At 41.2% G+C, this 13960-nt stretch overlaps 1 protein-coding gene across 2 annotated transcripts in view; it reads right to left on the bottom strand.

The window, feature by feature from the left end:
- Positions 1–12054, bottom strand: part of NVL (nuclear VCP like) — a 70882-nt gene extending 58828 nt beyond the window's left edge. For both annotated transcript variants that reach the window (XM_073338759.1, XM_073338761.1), the window contains exons 1-9: positions 11868–12054; positions 10204–10277; positions 8279–8331; positions 8062–8161; positions 6115–6169; positions 5224–5493; positions 1223–1349; positions 830–906; positions 400–534 (exon numbers count right to left, since the gene is read on the bottom strand). In XM_073338759.1, the coding sequence (XP_073194860.1) occupies positions 400–534; positions 830–906; positions 1223–1349; positions 5224–5493; positions 6115–6169; positions 8062–8161; positions 8279–8331; positions 10204–10277; positions 11868–11924 (948 nt within the window). In that variant the 5' untranslated portion in view covers positions 11925–12054. The remainder of the gene's footprint in view (positions 1–399; positions 535–829; positions 907–1222; positions 1350–5223; positions 5494–6114; positions 6170–8061; positions 8162–8278; positions 8332–10203; positions 10278–11867) is intronic.
- Between the last annotated feature and the right edge of the window lie 1906 nt (positions 12055–13960).

Genomic DNA, 13960 nt, shown 5'->3' with positions numbered 1-13960 from the left:
TTACCTCCCCATGGAGTCAGCCATGTCACATCCCAAAACAGATTTCACCTTCTTTTTTAAAATATCCAGGCTGAATACTTTTCTACTGTAAACAGATCAAACTGTAATGTAATATATGGCTTGTTGAAAGTCCATTCCTTTGAGTGCTTTCAAGAAGAAACTGAGCTTTTAATAAAATATTTTCCCCTGCATGAGGATCTGTCAAGGAATAATTCTGATTCAGATTGCATTTCTGTTATTTAAGTTCTAATGGATGTTTATTTTGAGACAAGATGGGAAGAGGCAAGAGAGATAAAAGCAAAGAGGAGAACGTTCTAGTCCATCTGCCCTCTCTCTATCTTAAGTCTGATTAAAAGAGCAGACAGGAGGAAGGGAAAGCACATATTAGGGCAGTCTCACCCCAGCAATTGCCTGTGCTAGTAATGTCTTTCCACACCCTGGTGGTCCATGTAAAAGAAATCCTCGAGGTGGGACCACACCTAAGTGATTGTATACTTCAGGGTGACGCACGTGTATCAGCATCTTGCACACCTCCTGTTAGAAAGAAGATAAAAATAGAGTAGATAGAAGAAAATAATGTAAACACTAAAATGCATAGAAGGATAACTTCTGTCTCACTTACTTCAGTGACAGATATTAGGGAGGTAAGTTTGGGTTAAGATCTATAGCTAGTCTTGCTGCCCTTATCAATCATTGCCAATGATTTGCTGAGTTGCTATGCAAATCAGTCCTGCTTCGGCTCCGGTTCCCTCATTTTGTATATATGTAGTTTTATTCACTAGGTTCTTTACCCCGTAAGTAACCTAGCAACGGTTTAATTAAAACTAACCTTCAGAGTTTCATCACTGCCTCCCACATCGTCAAATTTCACTAAAGGGAACTGCAGCTCTAGTCCTTTAGTTTTAACTGCAGGAAGAAAAAGGAAGGGAATAAATGAAGTCATTAGAATTTGGACACCGCAGAAGGCAGTGGCTGCAAACCCCAACAAGACAGACACCGATCTGAACACTTGGATAAAAGATTATATAGAACAAATTATTTCTTATGCAACAGTCACACGACTGGACTATTTTCTAGCACAACATGAAGGATGAACGTCTTCCTGAAAGGCTCCAGCCGAAAAGTCAACATTTCAGAAGTGCAGCATATCTCTGATTCCAAATGCTACAGCTGCCAACAACCAACATACCCGAAAAGTCACTTCAGAAATAGTAGCTTTCACCTTTCTGCTTACGCAAAACAGATTCTATTTCTTCATCTACATCTTGAGATTCCTCTTTCCTTCTTTTTCGTCTCTTGCTCTTTGTCTTCTTTCCCTCACTCTCCAAAAACGAAAGGTCTTTTGATTTCTAGAGCATAAAAACACAGAATGATATGACTGAGTCTTCAAATATTTAGTACATAAGTGACTGAGCTTTTCTACAGACACTTGAAAGAGCAGAACAAACAAAATCTGAAGACACATATGGTGTTTTATGCATAGATATTATGAGACTGGTAAGAGACAAGGTATGATCAATCCTTTCCGTATCTAAATCATTTTATGACTTGGTTTTTACTAAGGATTGTTTACAGTGATCTGTCTTTTCTTTTTTTGGCACGAAAGTTCCAGAAAAAATGTGTATACATAAGCTAGGAAAAGATCTAAGAATAAAAATCTGATTTAAATTAGGACTCATCTACACAGGAACTTTATTCCGGAATAAGGCAGGCTGCAAATTTAAAGCACAATAGTGATTCCAATATAACTCTCTGTGTGGACACCCTTCTTCTTGAATAAGGGCATCCATGTGGGTTACTATTCTGAAATAGATATTCCAGTATAGTTTATTCTGCAGTAGCTATTCTGGACAGTTTTCTCATGCAGACAAGCCCTGAATTGCATAATTACTGTAAAGTAACAACCACTGTCTCTTAATATAGCTGTGTGTGTGTGGTGTTTATATACATATATATAAAAATAAACCACCTCCATTAGAAACAATGTTAATTACCAGTAACACACTATGTTTGTACAGCACTTTGCACAGTGGGATCCTGGTTCATAAGTAGGGCTTCTAGGTGCTGTGGTAATACACATACTAATCACCACCAATATTATAGTAAATATTGTGCAAATATCGCTGTATATGCAAAAAAAATACAAATGAGAGAATGGACAGATGAGATTGAGCGTCTTGTTAACTATGTGTTTTGTTTTCAACACAATTTGGTGGACATTTTATTCCACAATGATCCCCCTGCTACGCCATCTCCCCTTGTAGGGGTAAACACTGCTAACTAGGGCTAAAATGACAACCTTCCACATCCACCATCAGCGTTATGTAAATCAGCCAGCACAGTGGTGAGTGAATAGGACGATATGCCTTGTCCACTAGAGAAGAAAAACATCAACTCCACAACATGCCTTTTATCCACTGACAAAGAGGTCCTGGGTGTCTCTTAATCCCAAAACTCCTGTATATTCCCAAGAAGAAAATCCCCTGGTTCTATTTTTGAACACTTTCCATTCTTAAAAACTGGCTCTGGGGTCGCAGTGTCACCATAAGGATATTTTTAAATATACTGAGAACACATTGCCTTAAAGGGTCAATGTAATCACATTTCTGCCTGAAAGCATTTTGCTGACTTTTGTTAAAGAACACCTAAAATTACTATAACTGAAAGACACCAAAGAAATTTATTTCTTTTCAGCTTGTTTACTTTGTACATTGTGGACCTAAGGGCCTCTTTATGTCAACTGACAAAGGGCCTACTCAACACACGTGTCATAATATTTAGCCAAACAGTGGCTTGTCAGGTATTATATAATATCTAGTAACACTGTCGTGAATATTGAGAGATGTATGGAAGGACTGTATATAAAGAGTTATGCATATGTGCTAGAAATATGCTCTTCAAATAAGTTTTGGAGGCATGTGGATTTCAACAAAGGAATGTAGATTTCCCTGTCTGCATGGTTCAAGCTAACAGGCTGATAGAAAAACAGTTGATTACAAACAAAGGACAATTAAAGTACATTTGCATCTGAGTTAAACAAAGTGATCGAGCCAACTGAGAAAACAAATTGATCAGAGGATGAAGGGACTTAGTGCCTGTACCCCAAAGAATTAGCAGCAGGGGAGAAAGAAAAGGAGTACTTGTGGCACCTTAGAGACTAACCAATTTATTTGAGCATGAGCTTTCGTGAGCTACAGCTCACTTCATCGGATGCATACCGTGGAAACTGCAGCAGACTTTATATATACACAGAGAATATGAAACAATACCTCCTCCCACCCCACTGTCCTGTTGGTAATAGCTTATCTAAAGTGATCATCAGGTGGGCCATTTCCAGCACAAATCCAGGTTTTCTCACCCTCCACCCCCCCACACAAATTCACTCTCCTGCTGCTGATAGCCCATCCAAAGTGACAACTCTTTACACAATGTGCATGATAATCAAGTTGGGCTATTTCCTGCACAAATCCAGCAGGAGAGTGAGTTTGTGTGTGTATGGGGGTGGGGGGGGGGATGTGAGAAAACCTGGATTTGTGCAGGAAATAGCCCAACTTGATTATCATGCACATTGTGTAAAGAGTTGTCACTTTGGATGGGCTATCACCAGCAGGAGAGTGAATTTGTGTGGGGGGGTGGAGGGTGAGAAAACCTGGATTTGTGCTGGAAATGGCCCACCTGATGATCACTTTAGATAAGCTATTACCAGCAGGACAGTGGGGTGGGAGGAGGTATTGTTTCATATTCTCTGTGTATATCTAAAGTCTGCTGCAGTTTCCACGGTATGCATCCGATGAAGTGAGCTGTAGCTCACGAAAGCTCATGCTCAAATAAATTGGTTAGTCTCTAAGGTGCCACAAGTACTCCTTTTCTTTTTGCGAATACAGACTAACACGGCAGCTACTCTGAAACCAGCAGGGGAGAGGAGCTTTGTCTGGGTTTACTTTTCAAGGGATTCATTTAAAAAGTATTCTGTACTATAAAAGGGAAGAATAGGGGAAAAAGGATCAGCATCCTCTGATTCTGTGAATAGTGGATCCACCTACCTGAGGGGCTGGAGACACTGATAGCTTGATGTAAGTGAGAAAGCTGTTTAAGCAATGACTGCAGTTTGCTAAAGTTAAGTTTGGTCACTAAAAAGAAGGTTGGGGTTTTTTATTTGTAACCAGACCTGTCTTTTTCTCTCTCTCAGTATCACTTAAATCTATGTTCCTTATCAATAAACTTATGCTTAGTTTTACTATAACCCATATCAGTGCTGTGTATTAAAGTCAGCTAGACTAACAGGCTGGCGTGTTCCCTGTCTCTTTGGAGGCAGCGAACTTGGTAATTTCTGTGACTGTCCAGTGATAGGGGCTGGATACTACAAAGAGATGTCTCTGGGGAACTCAGGAACTGGGGTTCACTGAATGCTACCTACCTGGCAGAACCTCAAGGAGTTTGCTGGTGAGGTGGACAGAAGGGTGTGGCAAGGAGCTGTTGCACAGGTTAAGCTCCAGCAAAAAACTTACCTCTCTGCCTCAGCAAGGGAAACACCCAGTGGCTTATGGTTCTGGACAGCATTTTGTACTGTTTCCCCTGTCTGTCAGTTTCCCCTGTTTGTGTGAGACTTTCACACAGCAACAGGAGAAGCCATTAAAAAAAAAAAAAATTAAGAAAATGTGATTGTAAAACCACAAAAATGGGCAGGGTAACTTGGTCATGTGTGGTTCCTGAAACTATTTTTGACTAATTTTTTTCCCCAGTCTTTTAATCTTGAGTATCTCAAACATAAAGAAGGCGTCTTAAAAAAAAAAAAAGAGTTTGATACAGTACAAATTTGTCTTGCATAAGAACATATAATCTAGTGTTGTTTGCACCAGAACATTTTTGGCAGCTACAATACTTATTGAAAAAAGATGGCACCAAGCAACTAAGCCAGTCTTCCATCGTAACATCTTATATTTACAGAACACTTCAAAAAAGTTAAAATCCACACACTGCTTCATCCACCAATGCAGCAACCTCTCTGTTGAAACACTGTAGGTGTATTTAAAAAGACAGGTTTGCATTGCCCATTAAAGGCTCAAACTTGTTTTTGTATACAATGTGCATCTTGGGGGCATGAGGAAGAACAAATCTGTTCTTCATACTGTAGTTCGAAGTATTGTCTCATAAGGTAAGAAATGTACTAAGCCCCAGCGTATATGCCTCATTAAGTGGTATCATATTTAAAAGAGAAGCTACCTCAGAAATCTGTTTCCTTTCCTCTTCTTCCTCACACAGGTCAATTGAGAAGTTGTCTTCTTTTCTACCTGGGGTTTTATCAATAAACCATCCACCTTCAGAGATCCTAGTATCAAGTGGGGTGCCAGATGGAAGAGCACTTGTTCTGGGTACTGTCATTTGTGCAGGGGTACTGGTTTCTGTTGGCTCATTCTTCGGAGTTGCCAGAAGAGAATCAGGATCTCCTTTCCGGTATAAGGTCAGCAGAGAGCTGTTCAAGTGATTTGTGGACTGCAAAGTTTATGTATTTAAAAGAAAATTAAAAACAAAAACAATTGTTTGCAGATATCTCCCTTAGGAAGCAAACAGTCGTAGTGCGATTCTAGAGTCTCTACTCTGCCCTCTCCCCCCGCCTTTGCTATGTTCCCCTTTTTCAAAAACGGCCCCTAGCCACAGTCCTGCCTCATTCTTCCTCAGGAAATAATCTTTTTGACTCTACAAGGTCTCCAGTTGGGGATTGCTGGTTGACGTGCTCATTCTGACAAGCCACCTGAGATTTGTCAGAATGAGGGCATCAGCCAAGCCATTAGCAGTTTGGCAACCAAGGAGCAGCATGGCCAGCCAGAATGGAGGGGGCATAGCTGGTCAGAGATACTGTGGCTGGTACAACTTCTAGGATGCTGACTTTTAAAAACACCACTAGCACTGGAACCTATATTTTTTAAAAACAAGTCTCACCATAAGGAATTATATGAATTCTAAACCAAAGTTTGGGCCTTTACCAGATGGTATACACACAGCTGTTTTAAAACTCTTGTATATTTTAAGTAAAGAGCACAGATATATTTCATATGTGCACTGCTGTGTTCATTTCAATTGCATTATACCTTACAGAGTGAAATATGGACTTACTAGATGTTCTGAGTAATCATCATCATCTGAGTCGTCTGTGTAGCTTTCCACATCCCTTTAGCACAAAAGTAAGGAGGCAGAAATTATGTGTTCAACATACCATAACAGCACAATGAGACATCTGCACAACTAATAGCAGAAATATTTTTCCCCTAGGAAGATGCTAGGTTCTCCGTGCTAGGACTAGAATACTATTGTGTGTGGGACAGAGGATAGAGATAGAAAAACTCTTCTGATGGCCCTCTCCCCCATCTAAGTCTGGTTGTGGAAGGGGGAAAACCTTCCCTCCTCAGTGCTTCCACCACCAGCTGGGCTCTCTATAGTAGATGCAGCGATTCTGGTAGTCCTGAAATCAGACTTCAAAGCCTGCTGGAACAGCTCACTCAGTTTGTGTGGCTGGAGGTCTTTGAGGAACTAAAGCTGTATTTATTGTAAAATTCTGGGGCTAGAATTCAAACCAAAGATAAAAAGGTTGGAATCATGAGCAGAATACCTCAAGGGGACAAGGAGGAGAGGGGTTTTTGTAATTTTAACAAATAAAAATATATTCTCTATTATTAGCCTTCTTTTGACTAATAGGTAACAAATTAACTGCTGAATTTGTCTTCATTAAAAAAATACTTTAAAACTTCAGTAACACACCTCAGTACATATTTACAGCAACTGAGAGAAGACATGAAATATTCATGTTTGTGTGGCAGTAATAAGGCTTAAGCAGGCTGTAGCCTCTAGAAGGTACATGATCACACTCAGAACAGCTAATGCCAGCGTCAATCCATTAATTCAAGAACAGCAATACACATACAGATTATATGGTTACTATAAAATTAAAAATTACTATAAAATTAAAAAGTTTCTCTGATTTCTTTAGCCATACGCAAACACTTGATTGAATTTGTCCAAAAGCTATACTCTAGGCTGCCTCCCCTTGATGAGTCCAGACCTGGATGAACCCAGATTATCCCTGTGCTGTTAACCCTAGAAATTAAAATGGCAGAACAGCAGTCATTGTATCTCTCCCTGCCAATGCTTGTCCTCTGGACTGTCATTACAGATATCTGCTTGCACAGGAAAACGTTAATATTTAGTAGGTTTAATAAAAAGCCAACAGACTCTTGTTTTAAAAGTAGTTTGATTACTGAAATTCAGAAGATCTGGGTATTTTGTACTGAATTCAACATAGCCTGTCTTAAAAACACTGATACAAATGGCTATTACTGTCACTCTAACTGAGAGAGAGAAAATATTTTAGCACTAATAAAAAGGGAGGCATATTTTCCAGTACTTAATGCAAAGTAGTCTCTACCACATTTAAGGAGGCAAAATGTTCTAGTGGAGTGTGCACAGGATTGGGAGCCAGGAAATCCAAATTCTAATCTCACCTCTAACACTAACTGGTTGTGTGCCCTTGGAAAATTCACTGAAACTCTCCATCTCAGTTTTCCAATGTCTAAAATAGTGATAACACCTGTGTGACAAAGAGGACTAGTAAGGATTTAACAGACAGGCCCCAACCCTATAAACTGCCCTATCCAGGAGGAAGGTGAATCCTTCTACCCATGAGGATCCCTTTGATTTGGGGGTCTGTAGCCTTGTCTTCACCCCCCTTCCCCCCGCACACACACAAAGTATTCTTAAATTAATTGAGTTAATCCGGGTGAAAAGGTAGTTTTAGTTTTTATGTGAGTTAGCAGGTTGAGTTCAAGTCTATGGGCCTAGTTCATTAGAATGTACCTTGAGTTAAGAACCCCCCCCGGCCCTTTTTATTTTTTTTCCCAGCAAAGACCAGGCTTAGGAGGGTACAAGGGCCCGCCTGTGTGGAACTGCTTGCAGGATCAGGGCCTTCATAGTAATATAAAGTTTTTTAAAGATACAAAGCACCGTGAAAATGTTAAATACTGACATTGTTGTTACAGTAGTCTTAAGGCAACAAGTTTTTCCACTTACTCATTCTCTTCTCGTCTGTGTCTTGCTCTTTTTGCCACATGTTCATTCTCTAAAGCTGTTAAATCTTCAAATTCTCTCTCATTACTGATTATACCAAACACTGAAAAAAACCCAGAACAATGTAGATGGCAGCAAGTGCTCAACAACAGCGTAGTCAGTAATTCAGAGAGCTTCTTACAGCTTCTTCGTATTTCAGTCATGATATTAACAGACTTACCTTTCTCAACCTGAATTCGAAAGGCATTTCTTTTTCTTCGTCCATATTCTGCACTGAAAAACAATCGTATAGGTTAGGATCTCACTGAGGCCTTCTTTCATGTATTGTCATTCTCAATGTAGATACAAGTTTCTAAAGTGACACAATCCACCATCTTTTACACAAGTATACCCTGGAACCAGTTATGTGGAAGAGTGACTTTGGTTCGAGCTATTCCAGGCTTTTAAAAAAGATTAGGTGTAACTCAAATGGCATCATACTAAACTCGATTTCTGGTATAAAAGGTACAAAGTGAATCACAGTGGTCTCTAGCTAGTAGCCTTCAGAAGGACATTTAGTGGATATTATGACCAGCATCATCAGCTGGATATGTAGAGCAGTGAGTGGCAATATAAAAGAAGAGACAGCCAAGAGGATTTTCATTCATAATAGGCTTGTTTGTTTTAAATCACACATACAGAGCTAGGGACTGGACAAGGATGGGTCGTTCAGCCATAGTATTATTTTTCCTTTTAGGCATGATAATGAAAAATTCAGCCCCTTTCATCATTAGCAATGAATGTGCTCTCCCAACTTCATGATCAAATGGCTGAGTTCCCTTCCACTAACAGACCATAAATTAAACATCCTCCCAATAAAGAGGCTACAAACACGGACAAAGCATCCTCCTTACCCTCCTTCAAATTCTGCCTTAAAATTCTTTTTGCTGTGATGCATAAAAAAAAAACAACTTAGAAAAGTTAGGCAAATGATAGATTAATATCAGTACCGTCTCATTGTTTCCTTGTGCTCCCTGTCTATCTCGACTTGTTGTCTCTTGTCAATCTTCAATGGTCAGCTTTTTAGTGCAAGAACTATCTGTTATGTGTTCGTACAGCACCTGGCACAATGGCTCGTAGTCTGTGGCTGATACGTGCCAACAATATGGTGCAATTGCAAAAAAGGCAAATATCCTTTTGGAGTGTATTAACAGGAGTGTTGTACACAGGTACAAAATAGCAAGTGTGAATAATCGGGATGGAGAGGTGGGGGATAATAGGGTCCCACATAAGACAAAGCCCCTAATATCAGGATTGTCCTGATAATATCGGGACGTCTGGTCACCCTAGTTGTACATAAGCCACTGGAAGTAATTGTTCTGCTCTACTAGGCAGTATTCAAGTTGAATACTGTGTTCGGTTATGGGCACCACACTTTCATAAAGATTGAAGAGAGTCCAGAGGAAAGCAATAAAAGTGATGATAGGTCTAGAAAACATAACCTATGAGGAAAGGTTAAAAAAATGGGCACATATACGTTCAAGAAAAGACAACTTATCAGGTACTCCCTCATCCTTCAAATATATTAAGGGCTGTTTTAAAGAAGATGGTGATAAATTGTTCTCCATGGCCACTGAAGGTATCAGGACAAGACAATCTGTTTAATCTGCAGCAAGGGAGATTTGGAGTAGATATAAGAAAGATATTTCTAACTATAAGGATAGTTAAGTACTGGAATAGATTACCAAGGGATGTTATGGAATCCTGTCAATGGAGTATTTTAAGAACAGGTTAGACAAGCAACTGTCAGGGATGATCTAGGTATACTTGGACCTGCCTCAGTACAAGATGGACTAGAGGACCACTCAAGGTCTCTTGTGCCCTACATTTCTATAATTCTCTGTGCTACTGCAATATAAGTAAGTTACTAGATATATGTCAGCCAAACAGAATCTTGCAGTGAAAACAATTTATTTTGATTGTACTTCTTCCTTGATCAGTGATGTACTAAGCAACTTTCAATCCCAGTTTATAATAAGGGTAATTCAGAACTGTCATGAGAAATACATTTACATTTTTACAAACAGATATGCAAATACATATTACTATTTCTATTGTTTATTTAAAAAAACAAAACAGAATGCAAGGATTAAGTTTTTTGCTCACCTGTAAGTTTTCTGTAAATCAGCTGCTAAAATTCCAATGTCCACATATCGGCCACATTTATTACTGCTTAGGTACTGAAATGCAGAGTTTATAGAAATGAAAAAAATCTTTTTGCTGAAGTTATTGACCTTCACAAGTTATCATAAAAGAGAAAATTTAAACTGAAAAATCTAAACAGTTTGAATTTGTTTTGCACAAAGTTATCAGATTGCTAAATAATTTGACAGGAAACTATTAACTATTTTAAAAAAACAGGAGTACTTGTGGCACCTTAGAAACTAACAAATTTATTAGAGCATAAGCTTTTGTGGATTCTATGCATCCGATGAAGTGGGCTGTAGCCCACGAAAGCTTATGTTCTAATAAATTTGTTAGTCTCTAAGGTGCAACAAGTACTCCTGTTCCTTTTGCAGATACAGACTAACACGGCTGCTACTCTGAAACCTGTTATTAACTATTTACACAGCCAACCAGCCACATTTACTGGGAAAAGTAGTACATTATATTTGGAGGCCAAACTAACTATTGTCATTAATTGGGGCAACTCCATAGACTTCAACCAACAGAACAGTGATACTCAGATTGGTTAATAATTAAATCACACATATGTGCTGCAAAGAGCTGCAGGACACACATTAGGAAGCACAGTTTAAGTCATTAAGCAATCAGGATGCTTTTACTATCTTACAAACCAATTAAGTTATAAACTTGCACTAAGTTATTAACTTACTTCCTGTGAAACTAAAAACTAAATATGTCCCCCCTCATATTGTTTAAATATGATTAGTACTATAGTAAATGAAACAATACATTCACACTTCTGTGGCTCTTTTCAGTAATGATAGCTAATTTGGCTGCTGAAGCTAGGTCTGAGTATCATTGCAACTGCAATAAAGGAAAGATGGTCCTGCAGCCAAGGCACTGAACTTGGAAATGGAAATCATGGGTTCTATTTCTGCCTCTACTAAACTTTCTGTGCAACCTCATTTCTGTGTGTCTCAGTTCCCAATCTGTAAGTTGCAGGTCATAATTTAACACCTAATAGGGGTGTTGTGAAGATAAATTCATCTTTGCAAGGCGCTTGGGGGGGGGGGTGCCACAGAAAGTATGTGACTCAAATGCTATAGCATTACACCAGCTTTTATTTGCGACTTTTAGTCTGACCTATTTTCACAATAATCACACCCTCACATGGATCACCACCACCAACTCCAAAGGACTTGAGTGAAACCACTGCTTCCCCTCCCTCAAATCAGTAGCTGCCTAGCTGTCTCGGGTTTTCTAAAGGCACCCATTACTGTGCGATCGCAGCTCTCTCTGACCGGGGGAGGTGTGCCCAGCTGGTGTAGCCCCAGGAACAAGGTGACAACTTGCATGGAGCCCAAGGACCGCGCCCAGCGTGTTTTACAGACACACACGGCGCGTGGCGCTGGGATTGGCCCCGACAAATGACACAGCCGCTCCCCGCCCCCAGGGCCCGCGGAGAGCCGGGTCTGTCGCGCGGCGCGGCGGCGGGCTGCCCCTGCTTTGCGTTCAAGGCAACCCCTCAACCGCCCTGGAGGAGCGCGCGAGGGAACCGCGGGGGGGGGGGGGGGGCGGGGCGCGTGACTTGGCTTCCCGGGGCTGGGGACCGGCAGGACCAAGCGGGGGGAGGGAATCCGCACCTGCTTGATTCGCTGCTTCAGGCGAGGGTCCGCAAAACTCCCCGCGCGGCCCCGCATGGCCCAGCGCCTCCGGCAGCTCTCGCCAAGCGAACCGAGGCTGCCCGGGCCGGGCGCCGCCTAAACCCTGCGGACGCGCCCCCAGAACGAGATCAACCCAGAGAGCCACTCTCGAATTCTATGCAGGCACCCGTCTAGCCACCTAAACCACCGACCGAAGGCCCCAGTCAAAATACCGCAACTTTATTGGCACTCCTGGTATTACGAACAAGACCTGTTCTGCGCTAGGGATCCCCTACGGTGCGTTTCCTGCATAGCAGGCGCCCCCGGCCCAAGACCCTCGGCTGCCTGGGGCTTTCTCACCATTCTGCCTTTGGGGCTGAAGATTCCTGCCTGTGGTCTGAGCCAAGCCAAATTCCTTCAGGCATTTTGCATTTATATCGTTTCGCTTCAGCGTAGGAAAGCCCTGTCCAGCCATTGGCCGCTCACTTCACCATTACTGAAGCTGCAGGCATAAAACTTGCCTTGTTTTGTAGATCCCATTCAGCCGTGGACATCAGCTATGTCTTTTTAAAGTCAGGCACAAGAAGTTGGTTGTATTGTGCTTACACTGAGGACCCAACAAAGAACAGCGTTTCAGTTAAAGCCATGCCAGAATCAGTCTGTCAATGGCAGGTTATTATTTATTATTGGTGTTATCACAGTGCCTAGGAGCCTTATGATTAAGCCAAGTAAATTAAATGCAAAGTTTAGGCATCAACACAACACTAAGTTTTACAAGTCTAGGATGCAAGTTGGACGTTTCCAATCCTTTCCCCCCTCCTCCTGGAACTTTAACACAATGTTGTCTTGTCCGCCTTGCACATACTGCAGGTAGTATTATACATTTCTGTTTCTCTTGTTAATTATGTTATTGAAATAACAAGATGTGCACACATAGCCCAGTTAGTAATGCAATAAGAACCTTAACTTTAGGAATGCCCTAACTTTCATGGGTTTTGTTTTATTAATGTCACGAGCATTAAATGTAAAAGTTATTATTTTAAATCCTATGCTAACCTCCCTCCACCCCATTTGCCCAGCTGTGGCAGCTATTAGGATTCTGTGCTTTCACCTGGGAGAAGGAAGTGGGTGGGTTTGGACTGGGGTCCAGGATTCCTGGGTGGGAGTCTGGGGGAGATGTGCTACTGGGATTCTATTCTGTGTAAGGTTCCTATCCCATCCTCATCAGCACAGTATCCCAGCCCCTTCCAGCAATACCCTATAGTGTGTGACACTCTCACAGACCTTGGGAGACAGGCCAGTCCTCGCTTACAGACAGCCCCTCAGCCTGAAGCAAATACACACCAGCAACTACACACCACACAACAGAAACACTAACACAGAATGAAACCCTGCAACAAATCCTGGTGTGAACTCTGTCCGCATGTCTATTCAAGGGACGCCATCACAGGACCTAACCACATCAGCCACACTATCAGGGGCTCGTTCACCTGCACATCTACCAATGTGATATTTGCCAACAATGCCCCTCTGTCATGTACATTGGCCAAACTGGACAGTCTCTATGCAAAAGAATAAATAGACACAAATCAGACATCAAGAATTGTAACATTCAAAAACCAGTCGGAGAACACTTCAATCTCCTGGGACACTCAATAACAGACTTAAAAGTGACTATTCTTCAACAAAAAAAAGCTTCAAAAACAGACTTCAGTGAGAAACTGCAGAACTGGAATTAATTTGCAAACTTGACACCATCAAATTAGGCTTGAATAAAGACTGGCAGTGGCTGGGTCACTACAAAAAGTAATTTTCCCTCTGTTGATAGTCACCCCTTCTTATCAACTGTTGGGAATGGGCCACAACCACCCTGATTGAATTGGTCTCGTTAGCACTGACCTCCCACTTAGTAAGGCAACTCCCATCTTTCCATGTGCTGTATATTTATACTTGCGTACTGTATAGATTCAGTCCATGCATCTGATGAAGTGGGTTATAGCCCACGAAAGCTTATGCCCAAATAAATTTGTTAGTCTCTAAGGTGCCACAAGGACACCTCCTTGTTTTTAGTATATGTCAGGTGCGGGATTTTC

The sequence above is a fragment of the Lepidochelys kempii genome, chromosome 3 (genome assembly GCF_965140285.1).
Source record: "Lepidochelys kempii isolate rLepKem1 chromosome 3, rLepKem1.hap1, whole genome shotgun sequence".
Classification (NCBI taxonomy): domain Eukaryota; kingdom Metazoa; phylum Chordata; order Testudines; family Cheloniidae; genus Lepidochelys; species Lepidochelys kempii.
The sequence above is the reverse complement of the archived record's forward strand: the minus strand, read 5'-3'. Positions and strand labels throughout refer to the sequence as shown.